Below are 14,973 nucleotides of genomic sequence, written 5' to 3'. Positions count from 1 at the left end.
CCCCGGGGTTTTTAAAAAAAAAAAGGGGGAAAATGAAACTGAAAAAATCCAGATTCGTTCTCATCTCTGAAAAAAAATCTGATGATATAATATTGTCGGGGAATTAACCAATCGATTTTCTTTCCCCGTACATTCCCACCAAAAATTTTGATGTGATCTGAAAAACCCCAATGCGGGGGGCTGAAGTACTCTAAAAATTTAGGGGTTATACGGGTAAAATAAGATAAAACAAATGTTAAAAAAAGCAAAAAATGCTTAAATCAGAGGGGACCAGGGGAAAACCCCCTTTGGGGAAAACCAGTAACCGCTAGGGAAGACATTCTTACCCTTTCTTAAAATCTGGTTCTTGTTCTGACCTCCATTTTTTTAAATTTTTCATTTTTGTTTCCACTTTTCTCCCATATGTTCTCCCCTTTAAACCCCGATTCCCCAAAGGGGTCCCAAAAGTTAAGGGGTTTGGAAACATTGCAAAAAGGTGCACCCCTTTTTTAAATTCCAAAAATAAAAACAGTAGAAATTTAACAGAAAATACAAATAAATAATTCTACGAACGGGGTTCATGTAACCAAAAATAACCCAACCTCTCCTCCTTCTATTTATTCCCCTTAGACAGGGGAAACACCCTTACCACCCTCCTTGCACTTCATGCCTTAAAAAAAAACATTAAAACTCTAAGCTAGTGGGCTTTTAGGACTTATCTCTAAGTGTGACATGCAGGATATTTTCATCACTTCGGCAAAAATTATAAGCCGCTGCAGCAAATATCCTGTGTTGTTTATTACTTTTTTTATCTCTAAAGTTTGTAGGGGCTTGGGGTGTCCATTTGTCTCTATCCCCTCAGTCATTCTCGGCAACTTTGCCGAAAAAAAATTGCAAGGTTAGATGGCTGTATGGAACAAAAAAAAAAAAAAAAATCACCGGATGTTTTATGTAATACCACTAATTTTGAACTAGTGATTTCACCTTCTCACAATAAAAAATATTTCAAAGTACATGATCAAATTTTAAGCTTGTAATTTGGTGTTAAAAGCCTTTCTTTCCATTACTTTACTAACAAATTACCGTAAGAAATAGATGGTTTCCTTTGGATGTAAACAATTTAAAATAGTTGTTTTTCGTTACTATTACTATCAGAAATCTAAAAAGACCTACACAATCTCACTAACTTCGTCTACCTTTTCACCTTTCCTTTCTGTTGCCGTCGTCTTTATCCCATTCATCAATTAAAACCAAAAAAAACGAAACCCCAAAATAAACCTCTCCGATCACTGATCCAAATATCGGCTCTCTCCACGGCGGCCTCATCAATCTACCTCAAACACCTATCGCCAGCATCATTACCTACACAAATACTTTCTCCTTTAATACCAATAACCAAAGAAACATCCCGACAAAGAAATCAAGAGCAAGAGCCCCCAAAAACGGCGAAAACCCGGCACCACCAAGATTCCAAACCTCGCCAGCCTGGTGGAGAGGGCCGTTTTGCGATTTCCCCCCGGCGACGGCAGGGGGAGGACTGGGCCGTGGTTCCTTTTGGTTCTCTTTTTGGTGGGGGATGGATTTTGTGAGTTGGGGTAATTGATTGTTGTTTTTTTTTTTTGTTTTTTTTTTTTTTTTTTTGGTGGAATTTTAGTTTTTTTGAACGTGTTTGGGAATATGTTGGGAATATTTTGTTAGTTTTCAGATAATATTCAATATTTATATTTTCTGCTTCTAAAATGCAAACACCCTATTTCTCCTGTCCCTCCCAGAGAAAATAGTAAAACTGACAAAAAGGCCAGGGTTATGTGCCCTCTCGGATGTAAACAAGACCAACAGCGAGCGAGGTTGGGGAAAGGAGACACTCAAAAAAAAAAATCTAAATTACGGTATAATGTCCTTCGGTTTTAATTTTATGCGGGCTGATGGAGGGTTTTGAGCTGTGGCTGTATTGTCATGATATGTCGATTGGTGATTTTGTGTGTATCTTTTTATTTGGTAGCGATTATTTGAAAGGAACATGTGATGAGTGATGTCATGAATTAATGCCGACTCGGGGATTTTTAGTTGAAAGTATGAATGTTATGAGAGAATTGTCCACATCTAGAATAACTTGTACATTGTATTATCTTAACATGTTTGGGAATGTCATTTGTTAACTTTGCTGTACAATGACTGCTAGACTTAATAATGTGGTAGTGATGAAACTTCACCCTTGCCAAAAATTTTACCAAAATTTAGGTATTGTTAATAATGGGCTAAAAATTTCAGCGGAGCATTCTCAGTATAAATTTAAAATTATTATGTGTGAGTATTAACATTTTGTCGTGACATAATGAAAGTACTGCTATCATGACATGCATTATAGATGATAAGTTATGTCCCTAAAATATCACATATATAGTAATATAAAGATAATATTCCATTTAAATAGTTCTACCATTTTTTTTTGAAAAATCCCGTCTGAAATAATTTTTGACAGGAAAATTCGCATATCCCCATGCCGTGAAAATGTCCACTGTGCATTCGATATTTTTCCCTGAGGGCTACATATTGGGAATTTCTGGTTACCATTATTTGAGTCAACCTTAGATTCCAAATTCAAAATCATTTTATCCAAAAATGGTTTTGCAGAATGCTATATTTCACAAATCTTTTTTAGATACGGCCTTTCAAAAAACAAGTGATTAGCATTTACAATGTTTTTTTTCAAGGTGTAAAACTTTCACATATCTTACTGCCCCAAACCCATGGGATTGTTTTACCATTCAATTGAAATGATCCCTATAATGTACTATAAGAATGAAAAATTAACCTGTTATCCACAACTGCAGTTGTGACCTGCTATTTTCCCACTTAATTATTTCTGTTTCCTTTCCCTTTCAACAATTTACCAGAGAACAACTGCTGAGATGCTCAATATGTCAGTTTCATCAGAGAGGGTTTTGTTTAACACTCACCAACATCATATGTAATCCCCCTATCTACCGTATATGTTACACCCTCCTTTTTTCCTCTTTACCATCTGACATTTTGTTTTCATCTTTTTTCCATTACCATTTCCATTTTTTCATTTTCTTTCTATACAGGGTCAAGGTCAACTTTTTCTTTGTGTCACAACTTTCAATTTTCAAACTGCTTTCCTAAGTATTCACCTCTGATGCCAAGTTCCCCATTTTGATCAGAGTTACTGTTTCTTCTCCTCATTTCTTTTTTTTGGGTTTTCCTCCTTCAGTCTTCTCTACTGTTGTCATTGCTTTTTTTTTTTTTTTCTTTCTTTTCTTTTCTTTTCTTTTCTTTTATCTTATACAAAATGTTTATTTGTTATTCAAACACAGGATACAAATTATGGTGAGCAAAAGCATGTCTTACGCACCGCCCTTTTCCCTACTAAATTCAACTGATAGCCTCCCGAAAAGCCTCCCCCCATGGCCTCCCACAACTAGAAAGTGCCCAATTTACCCAAAATCTCAAAGTGAGAAGTGTTGGGAACTGACAGGTGTACCAGGTACTTTCTCTGCTTTCCACAACTCTTGTATAGAAAAATTAGATAACTAAAAATTTGTTGTACTTTTAGATATGGCATTTAAATGTATATTTCCTGCTGACAAAATTTGTTGAAGTGAACCATGTAAAAAATCATGTTTTTTTCACTGAGTTACCCGCAGCTGGAGATATTGGTTCTTTGGCAAAAATGGTGTTTATGATAATTTTTTGAACAAAGCTAATCATGCTTCCATAACCTATGCCTTTACCTCTGTGTATATACAAATAAACCGTAACTGGTTATACCCTTCTTATTTTTTATTTTATTTTATTTATTATTATTATTATATATTCTTCTTACAGAAAGACTGACAGAATGAAGAGGCTAAGAATGCTGTATTAAAAAGCCGTGATAAAGGAGGGACCACACCCCTGGCCCAAGCAGCAGCATGTCTGTTCGTCTGCCTTCCTTCAGAGGCCCTCGTGACCTCACTCTTTCACCCTCCTCTGCATCTACACCAATTAAACCAACGCTTATTACTAGACCTAGAAAGACGTTTTCACCAATATTCCTGTTAGAAGAGAAAAAAATGAAAAATTGTGTAAGTTGGTTATGATTTTAAAGTTAAGATGAGTTATATGCTAATATTTTGCTTTTGTTTTTTTTTTACATTATCAATATAGAAGGAAATAACAATATGAATATGTAATAAAATAGAATAAAAAGTTCTTTAATAATTTTTTATTGTTATTTAGCTAAGTAAGAACATAAGGATGAACAAAGTCACAGTTAAGTCATTCTTTATCTTTGACTGTAATAGATATGATGTACTGATTAGAAATTGTTTTAGGTTTTCCTCCTTTTAACAGCTAACACCTTTCAGAGAATCAAAGGCAGAAAAAAGTCAGAAGCGAAATCGTGACCGTGACAAAAAAAAGGTGGAAGAGGAAGAGGCAGAGGTCGTGGCAAGGAATTCGTTCAAACGACTGGCTCTCTCTTTGGTGAAGGTAAACTACTGTTAAGTTCTTTCAGGTCTTCTGCATGCTATGAAGTAATGTAGTAAAGGAAATTAGCAAACTCATTACACTTTATTATTTGGTTAGAGTAAAATTTTAAAGGAAATTGATTTAACATCGCAGAACTGTAATTTTTTCAATCAGGCACTTAATTAAGGCCTTATTTTTGAAGTTCTAATTTAATTTCAGTCTGACATTTCAAGAGCTAGTTTTTCCATACCAGTAAATGACTGTCATATATCAGATACATACCACACATTGGGGTGTCAAAGCCTTTCCACATGTGAATGAGAGAGAGAGAGAGAGAAAGAGAGTGAGTGAGTTGAGTGAGTGAGTGAGTGAGTGAGTGAGTGAGTGGTGAGTGAGGTGAGTGAGTGAGGTGGAGTGATGTTGAGTGTGTGTGTGTGTGTGTGTGTGTGTGTGTGTGCATACTTGCATGCGCGCGTGCACATGCACGTGTGTGTGCATGTACATGTATAAATGTATTTATGTATGCATGTATGTCAATATATAAAAAGAATGTATGTGTGTGTGTGTATGTGAATCTATGTATAATTGCATAGTGCTTACAGTGATTTCATAAATATATGCAGATATTAAGGTCATCCCCCCCCCCCCCAAAAAAAAATAAATGTGATTAGTTTAACATACCAATAATTAGTCCCCTTCTTTTTCAGTACATTTCACTAGAAGTTCTGTGACCCTTAATTCAGTGACATTTGATGCAAGTCAATCGTCTACCTCTCAGTTTCTCTAGATGCTTTTTTACTATTATTTGTAGGCTTTGGAATAGATTACCTTCAGAGATTGCAACATCTCTGATTTTTGATAAGTTCAAAAGATCAGCTAATATGATTTTCTGTCTTTTCTTTCATTCTTTCTTAGTTTTGTTTTGACCTGCACTGTTGCTTTGGTGGTATGATTCTCAATTTTTTCAGCATAGCTCTTTATATGGCTTACCATAATAATAATAATGATAATAATAATAATAATTTCATCATATCTTGGAAATATGAACTCAGATTGATAATAAATCCCAAGTACTTTCTTTTTTTCTTTCTTTCTCTCATTCTTTTCATTTTCTTTTTTACAAAACTCTTACTGCAAAATTGTCTGAAAATACTAAAACCCTAGTTTGAGAAAACTACATTGAGATTTTTTTCCTGTATTTTCACTGTAAGCCAATTTTTATGAAAACTGGAATATGTAGATGGATATTTTGTTATCATTTCTTTTAATCCTTCCCTCTCCTCATGATATATGGAAAAGTAGAAAAGTCTGACCATCATATCTGCATATATTTATGAAATCACTGCCTGCACTCACCAATTTACAATTGATCATTTTGAGAAATTGAGATATCACTGATAGAGAGAAATCCCCTCAAAAAAATCATGAAAGTGGTACTTTCAAATGATATGAGAGATGGTCCATAAAGACCATACATCTCAGAATCATCAGTTCTAGTATTTTAAGCCATTCTGAAGGGGATGGTCTCCTTAACCCTTAGTGCTAGGATGGCATGCCATACATGCCATATCCACTGTGATTTTAACTTATTCATTGTCTTTATGTAAATGGCTCCACAAGTTCTTAGTGACCAGGAATGAATTACTAGTCCTACCAATGTCACCTCTTCACCCTTTTCCTTGATTTTCAGATATTCTTTTTTATTTTTTTGTTGCTGTTAGTATTTTAATAACCTTATGATCATCACAATGGCAATAAGGATAATAACTATTGATTTTCATAGCATTAGAAAATTCAGGGAATAGGGAGGAGATTTCATGTCTTGGTGGAGCCATGAGTGTGGACAAAATTCACAATGGACAGTACACATACCCATGTAGAAAGGGTTATGTGAAAACATTTTCAGCTATCTTCATTGCATCTCACCATTATACTATTGTTTTCTAGCATTAGAAAATTCGGGATAGGGAGATTTCATGTCTGTGGAGCCATGAGTGTGTGACAAATCACATGGACATACCATACCATGTAGAAAGGGTTATTGTGAAAACATTTTCACTATCTCATTGCATCATCACCATTATCATGATCATTCATGTCTGTTTCCTCCTTGTTTAAGTGTATAAATATGACAGTTTTGTACTCTAGGACTCTTAGTGGGAATTGCAAAATTTATTTTTCTACCACACTCACTTGATTGGACACCCCTCCTGTCATTTGTGATTTTTCTTATTGATACATTTAATCATATCTTTTCTTTTATTTATTATCATATTAGTGATCTAATATCAACATTATTGTCATTATCACCACAATTTCATTATCTTAAGAACTTCATAAATGTAGCATCATTAAGATATCCTCTCCTTTTCACAGGGATAGCAGCCACCCCCCAAAGACGGCCGGAGGAGGTTATGGTGTTTGGGTGGGGAGGTGGTGGAGGCGGAGGTGGAACAGGAAAGGCTGGAGATGCTGGCTTCATTCACAAACCTGTGCTCAATCTGGATACAGTTAATAACATAGATAAGGTGATTTGCAAGGAATTTCTCTCCTTTTTGTTGGACATGGGTTGTTTTGGTATCTGGATGAATGTAAATATTTGGTTCTTAACAGTCCCAACCACAGTTTATCTACAACTTAGTGAAATTACATATTAATCATATGAGAATAAGAGGAAATCAAAATGTGCAGTTGTGAGATACCAAAGTATTGCAAATAAATAAAGCATGAAAATACCTGAACTCAAAAACTATGTAATTATGAAATCTACCATCTCATGATGAGGGAGAGTGACTCATTGATATTATGGGGCCACTTGGTAGGGAGTAAATCAAGAGCCAATGTATTCTATAATAGTCTCTCCTAATTCAGAAAAGAAAATCCATTGCATTAATAGTGTAGTTTATTTAGCTAAATAATACAATATAGAATAAAGCTTTTTTAAGAGTTAGGGGATGTTTACATTAGGGATGCCATAGAAGTTTGATTGGATATTATTGTAACAGAAGAAATAAATAGAGAAATACCGAAAGAAAATTTCATAAATGACTTAGCATTATGGTGATAGGGTTTTCATATCTCCTTGATCATTTCAGGGGTTATTAATGCACATACTTGATACGGATTTTCAGGAATCTTCAGCAGATTTTCCCCGATATTATTAATCTTTTTTTCTTTCTTTCTTTCCATTATTGAAATTTAATCTCTCTTCTTTTTAGGATCATGAAGACCAAAAGTTGAAAGACCTACTAAGAACAATTTCATAGATGACCCCAGTGATCTCTCAGAGCGGGACAGTGACGAGACTTATTCCCTGTCCAGCTCCCAATGGTGTGACACGGGTCGAGGCTTTAAGGAAGAGGATGTTGACCATGACGTCAAAATAAAAAAAACGGAGCCAATTATCACTCCCGATGGCACTGAAGGTAAGAGAAAAAATTAGTAGTAAGTGATTTCTTTTGGGTTAAGATTTGAGGTTTGAGGACACTTTATATTCTGAAAATGTTGAATATATGAAAATGTTAAAATAAGTCAAATTAAATGTTACTACTGCACCCCTCTTCTTGTGGAGAAATATTAATAAAACTTTCATACAATAAAATGGAGTAAAAGAAGTAGCTATTTTGAAATTTGATGATATAAAGAACATGGTCCATGTAATAATTGTAAGTTTATATATATGACATATCCTTCCACAGTAAAGAGTGAGCCAGCAATCCTGAAGAAGCCATGGCAGTGGTAATGACACAGCACCTGCCGTAGAGACAAAGATATTAGGTAAGGACCAGTTATTTACTAGAGACTAAGTTGATTTTGACACTTTTTATTCTTTAACCCACTTGATCCAGGTGCATAGCAGCCTGCACATGGCCCGAAATCTGACATTAGGCGACTCTCCTGAGTGTGTGGCTCATAGGCCCAGCCCACACAAACACTCATGTGGGGGTTATCAAAACTCCTTTGCCTCCCATTTGCAATGTTATTATCTCATTTTCTCTTTTAGTGTTTTTTTGCTTTTTTGACATCTTCAAGTTCTATATTTGTCATTTGAAATGCTGTATTTGGTAATAGACTGTTTTCCTTGCACAGACACCACATCATATCTTTAGTAGTCTATAAGTCTGCGCATTAAAAATAATAATAAGTGATATTTTATTATCTGTGTCATTAAAAAAATGTTTTTGTATTCAGTTTTATGTAACATACCCTCTGCCACTGGCAAGGCAGCCAGGAATGGGATCCTATCCATGGAAATAATATCCTCCCTGAAACTGGTACTCTTCCAGCCATAGCTCCAGATGGTTCATTCCATCCTTGTGTACCAGTGAAATAATACAAGAGCTCTCTCCTAATTACTCACTGTGTCTATCATCCTCCAAGAGTTTTGTGCATTCAGCACTCAGACAATTTTTTTCATGATGTTGTGGTCATGTCAACTGGATCCAATGGGTTAAAGGATTTTGTAAAGTCCTAGTGTGTAGTAAAATTTAATTGCACAGCTGCATAGTATCTAGATAGGTGGCAGGAAAATACAGAAAATTGATACCTGTAGTTATCCTTTATAAGATCAGCAGTATAGGTGTCAAGAGTCACCCCACCACATGGATGGCTTTGAACATGTCAAAGAATCTTATGGCAGAGTTTTCTATTCATGGTTTTAAAGATTTTCTAATTTGTATAAGGTAAATTACAGAAACTCATGAAAATGAAAAGATATCTGAGAATACTCTTCTAATAGCCAATTTTGGGAAGGTAAAGGTCAAATTGTTTTGTGGAGAGGGATGAGAAATTAAATTGATCATGAAATGTAAAGCTTCTGAATGTGTGCATAAATAGTGTCTGCACTGTACTTCACAATAAGTAATACAGTCTTTACAGATAGCAGAAAGTGCTTTACACTTAAATTGTGCAGGGTATATACCTTCATTGTCTTAATGTCAAATATTATTTCAGAAAGAGAATCTACTCAGGTAAGTACCAGTATATCATTTAATTGATTCTGATGGGCATTCTTTTCCCAAAGTTGGTTTTTGGGTAACTTCAAAAAAGCCTGTGTTTTTTGGGTGCATTTGTTGTGTTTAATGTCCCCTTTTTGTTTCAGGACTTTCTAAGGCATTTTCCAAAGATAATTTAGGAAATTATTTAAATTTTTTATGCTTGGAAGTGTACTCTCCCATGTTTCCACAGTACATGAGAATCTGGGAAGTCATGACTTTGTGTTATGGTGATATGATCAGTACACTGCAATATAGAATAAAGTGTTTATACATATAACCCTATAACTGCATATAATATATGACAGGAGCAGCATGTTCTTTCCTTGAAAATTTATTAGTTACATCATGACAAGTATTTTATCTATATTTTATTAATTACCTTGGAAGACAATGCCAATTATACATAGGCATACAAGTGTGTTGTTTTTGCAGGATGTTTGTGAGTGTGTACAATTTTGCATGTGCACATATATAAAGATGTAAAGCTTTATTGAAAGTTAGTGGTTGAGGTTTTGAGGTATGAAAATATATTTTCATTTCATATTACAAGTGTATGATGATAAAGGTATTATTTCTTTCTTTTACACCACATTTTACATATACAATGATTTTCTTTTCTAGCAAGAAAAAAAAAACTAAGCATCAGTGTACAGCTATTCACAAACTAACATGCACAAAATGCCATAGCAGTTTAAACACTTTTAGCTGTATTCTAATCTTAAATATTAATCTTATACTAGTCACTGTTCTGTAAGGCAGTTATTTTTACATTTAGCTGCATGTGTAGAACAGTATATTTATGTGAAATAGAGAGAAAGTAGATGAAGATAAAACACAAACTTAATGTCTGCTTGTATCCAGTTTCTTTACAGAAAAACTAATTCTGATGTTAAAGGAAGACAAAGTACAAAATCAGGTTTTACTGTATATCACTTGATTGTCAGACAAGTCACTTTCAAAGCAGAAATTTTTTAACCATGTCTATTTCAATTTTACAGCAGCACTGTACGGGATTCTGTATTTATTTTCTTTAGAAAAAAAAAATTGTTTTTTGTAAATTAACATTTGACTTAAAACCACTGATGCCAGAAGTGCATGTGTAGGCTATATGCACTATCCTGTATGGTTTTGTTTTCATTAAGTTTGTTTACACATAAATGGCTCCAGAGGTGCCTAGTCACAAAGGAATCAGGTACTAGCTTCTTGACTTCACTTGTATATCCTATTCTGTCAATATTGATTTTCTGTCTTTCTTTCTTTTTTTTTCTTTCTTTTTATGATGACAATACTTATATATATAATTGATAACAGTAGTAATAATGATGGATTTCTTTTTTTTCTTCTTCTTCTTCTTCTTTCTTTTCTTTTCTTTTCTTTTATGGAAAAGGTACAGTGCTTGCAAAAAAGGTCTGACACAAGATGATCAGAATGTTATCAAGCAGAAAATATAATAAATCTGAAAAAAATGGTACTAGACATAATTGGAAATAAACCCTTCCCAATCTACTGCTAGAAGATAGTGTATCTCTGTTGTTTAGGGCGCTGAATGAAAGAACAATAATAAGAGTTGATGAATGGTCTTATTCATGTTGGTAAAATAGTTGAAAACATTTTTTTTTTTTTTTTTTTTTTTTGCAAAAAGCAATGCATTTCCCTCACATCTCAGGTGTAAGTAAGTGTTTTTTGCTTTAAATGGTGAGCTGAAATAAATGGGTCTGAAAGTAATTAACTTTCAAGACCCATCTGTCTGGGAATGATTTCTCCCTGGTTTCCCCAGTATACTTGAAAGAGGAAAGCTACCACCTGGTATCTTTTTGGCTTGGTTCACCCAGAACATCATAGAACGTTTTGCTAAATCTGGTTCAGTCCTTATTTCACTCTATGATTTACCTCCTGCAGTGAGTCTTTGTGTCATCAGAAATGTTCTTCTTCCCCATGAAATCAGGTAGGCCAAGTAATTGATTCCTTGGTGACTATAAGTTTGCAAAGCCAGTCATATGTATTAAAATGCCATCATTTCAGCATACAGACAAAGTTACGATAAGGGAGGCCTACCAGCAAGGAAAAGACACCAGAACCGTCAGTGGTCCAGCTTTTGTCAGGGAAACAAGGATTTCATGTTCTTTCAGGTACTAGTTTTTAGAGTTTCTCTCTCTCTCTCTCTCTCTCTCTCTAGCTTTCTAGCTTTCTAGCTCTCTCTCACTCTCTAGCTTTCTAGCTCTCTCTCTCTTTCTTCTCTCTCTCTCTCTCTCTCTTTCTTCTCTCTCTCTCTCTCTCTCTTCTCTCTCTTCTCTCTCTCTCTCTCTCTCTCTCTCCCCTCTCTCTCTCTCTCTCTCTCCCCCCCTTCTCCACTTTCCTCCTCCTCATTCTTCTTGTTCTTTTTAGGATTTATAGATTTATCATATAAAGCATTCTTAGTATTATTTGGCAATAAGAAAATATCGCTTTTCCTCTGCTTCTTCCTCTTTCCACATATCACCCATATCATTTTAATGTATTCTTTATCCACCACAGCTGCCAAACTCCCTTCCCAGTCACCCTCCTGAGATCAAACAGGAGCCGCAAACTCCACAACAGAAACAGTCACAGCCTAGTAATGTTAGCAATGCAGTAAGTTGCTGCTTTTTTTGTCTTTTATTTGTATTTTTTCCTGGATTCAGGAATATATACTTAAGTAGAGAAAAGTGTACTCTTTCATTTTTACAGTTATTTGTCATCAATATTTTGTCAGGCTTCTAGCTTCTGGCTTGTTCACTAATGCCATTTTCTCAGCTTATGCAGATTACAGCACTTAAATCTCTTTTCCTCAGACTGCAGAAGATGAAGAGGAGAAGAAAGCACAACCTCAGTATTGTACTTTAAATACATTACCAGAAGGGCAGATTGGGAAGCTCAAGATATATAAATCAGGGAAGACCGAGTTGTGGTTAGGGGAACATAAGCTTATTGTTAATAAGGGAACTCAGGTTGGGTTTTTGCAGGTGAGTATTTTCTCTTCTTTTTTTCTTTTCTCTCTCTCTCTCTCTCTCCGCTCTCTCTCTCTCTTCTCACTCTCTCTCTCTCTTCTTCTCTCTCTCTCTCTCTCTCTCTCTCTCTCACTCTCACTCTCTCCTCTCTCTCTCGTCTCTCTCTCTCTCTCTCTCTCTCTCTCTCTCTCTCACTCTCTCCTCTCTCTCTCACTCTCTCCTCTCTCTCTCACTCTCTCCTCTCTCTCTCACTCTCTCCTCTCTCTCTCCTCTCTCACTCCTCTCTCTCTCCTCTCACTCCTCTCTCCTCTCTCTCTCCTCTCTCTCTCTCTCTCTCTCTCTCTCTCTCTCCTCTCTTCTCTCTCTCTCATTATTATTTCTTTCTTTATAATTTATTCTCTTCTATTCTTCTCTATCTCCTCTCTATCTTCTCTCATATGTCTTTATTCTGTCATATGCTATATGTATATTATATAGAATATATATATATATATATATATAATATTAATATAATTACTTATATTATTAATTTTACATAGATGTGTGTATGTTGATATATAAGAAAAGAATATGAAATGATGTCTTAGACATGGCACTTGATCAGTTATTTCCATTGGGTTAAATTGATTCACATACATCTTAAACTTATTCATTACTTTTTTACATATCTTTTATCATCAGGATTTGTTGTGAGTGTTGAGAGGATGAAGAAAGAAGATTGAACATGATGTTATTGGGCACATCGGCCATGGCTTGTTTTCTCCAGACTTGGAATCTTTGGGCAACAAATGAGACTTAGCATTGGCTTTTGCTCTGTCATTTCTTTTTATTACTTCTTTTTTTTTGAATTATTATTTTTTGGTGAAGGTTTGATTTTTTAACTGGATTGTATTTAAAATTTTTTGGAACAGGTGTACTTGATATACATTTATATTGAGTGCATTGAATATCAAAAAGTGTGTATGTTATTCGTAGTTTTTTTTGATAATCATTCTAGATATTTAACTATGTAATGGAAGTGATAGATTTTTTCTCGCTGATTTTCTTTTCTATTATCCAGTCTTCTTATTTTGTGTTGTTTTTTTTTTTGGGCTTATTGATTGTTGTACGGATGTGTTTATAAAAAATTGTATCACTCTTTTCATTTACTTATCCCTTTATAGATGGGGAAAGAATATTATTTACCAAGATAGATGATTCAGATGGCATATGAACTTATTTTGTAGTTATTATACTTACATTAGCCATCCTACATAGATATTTATAGACAATGTATGTTATTTAATATTATATACTTACATAATGTCATTTCCTTACACAAAATTTAGAATGTAAATGTTGTGTGTGTGTGTGTGTGTGTGTGTGTGTTGTGTGTGTGGTGGTATTGTGTGTGTTGTGTGTGTGTGTGTGTGTGTGTGTGTGTGTGCGTGTGTGTGCGCGCGTGCGTGTGTGTGCACGCGCACATGTGGGTATGTACATACACTGATACTCATTTTCTTTAGATTTGCCAATCAATAACAATGAAATTATACCAGCACCTGCTGTGGAGCAATCTGTATCAGATATACTGCCTTAAACCAATTGGCCAGGATGGCAGAATACATGCCATTCCACTCGAATATTAGTTTATTAATTATCGTAACACATAAGTGGCTCCACAAGTGCTTAGTCACCAAGGAGTCAATTATTAGACCTCTCTGTCTAAACTGTTTACTCTTTTCCTTGATTTTTGGAAAGCTTTTTTTATTTTGTAGTCTCTATTGTTACTACTATTTTGAGAACATTATGATAGTTACAAAATCAAAATTAATAGTAACAGTATTGATAGAAGTAATTAATAGCAAGAAAAAAAAATTCCCACAAAATCAACAAACGGGGAAATCAAGCATGGTCTGTAGGGCCTACTAGTTGACTCCTTGGTAACTGAATACATGTGGAGCCATCTTTATGTAACAAAATTCACTATAAACTACAGTGGACAGTACATAAACCCAGCAAATAAATTAACCCAATGTCAGCAGGTTTATGTACTGTCCCTTTTAGATTTTAGTGAGTTTTGTTTTACATACAGATGGCTCCATGGTGTCTCAGCCACCAAGGAATCTATCGTTGGCCCTAGTGACCGATCCTGATTTTCCTATTCCTTGTATTGGCGGAAATATTTTTTCTTTCATACTATTGATTTGAAAATTGTTTTCATTCTAATTGATATTATGATTAATAATTTTATTGAAATATAATAACGTTTAAAAAACATAAATAATAGAAATGATACTTTGAAAAAATGAAGAAAAAGTAAAAAATGAGGTAGTTAAGACTCCTTGGTGACTAAGCACTTGTAGAGCCATCTTATGTGTAAGAGAATAGGTAATTTTATTACAGAATGGCATTGTATTTGCCACTCACTGACATTTTGGTCCTTCAGCCATGTAAACCCAAAATGCTTTCATTATTATATTATATATATATATATAATATATTATATAATATAAATTTTTATTATTATATATATTATAAATATATATCATAAATAAATCTATATATATTAAAATTTTATT

General features: G+C 34.5%; 1 protein-coding gene across 1 annotated transcript; it reads left to right on the top strand.

The window, feature by feature from the left end:
* Nucleotides 1-10,606: 10,606 nt before the first annotated feature.
* Nucleotides 10,607-14,040, top strand: LOC119572581. The gene is made up of 6 exons (XM_037919685.1): nt 10,607-10,641; nt 11,227-11,394; nt 11,479-11,578; nt 11,964-12,059; nt 12,260-12,430; nt 13,951-14,040. The coding sequence occupies exons 1-6, from the start codon at nt 10,607-10,609 to the stop codon at nt 14,038-14,040; spliced, it is 660 nt and encodes a 219-aa protein (XP_037775613.1).
* The last annotated feature ends 933 nt before the right edge of the window (nt 14,041-14,973 follow it).

This window comes from Penaeus monodon, chromosome 4, assembly GCF_015228065.2.
Source record: "Penaeus monodon isolate SGIC_2016 chromosome 4, NSTDA_Pmon_1, whole genome shotgun sequence".
In the NCBI taxonomy this organism is placed as follows: Eukaryota; Metazoa; Arthropoda; class Malacostraca; order Decapoda; family Penaeidae; genus Penaeus; species Penaeus monodon.
The sequence above is the reverse complement of the archived record's forward strand: the minus strand, read 5'-3'. Positions and strand labels throughout refer to the sequence as shown.

Bases quoted from the DNA above. Each gene is read 5' to 3' on its own strand.
- LOC119572581 (XM_037919685.1), top strand. From the start codon at position 10,607: ATGGCTCCAGAGGTGCCTAGTCACAAAGGAATCAG. The intron at 10,642-11,226 runs GTACTAGCTTCT...TGGTTTCCCCAG, and splicing joins CCTAGTCACAAAGGAATCAG to TATACTTGAAAGAGGAAAGC. The intron at 12,060-12,259 runs GTAAGTTGCTGC...TCTTTTCCTCAG, and splicing joins CTAGTAATGTTAGCAATGCA to ACTGCAGAAGATGAAGAGGA.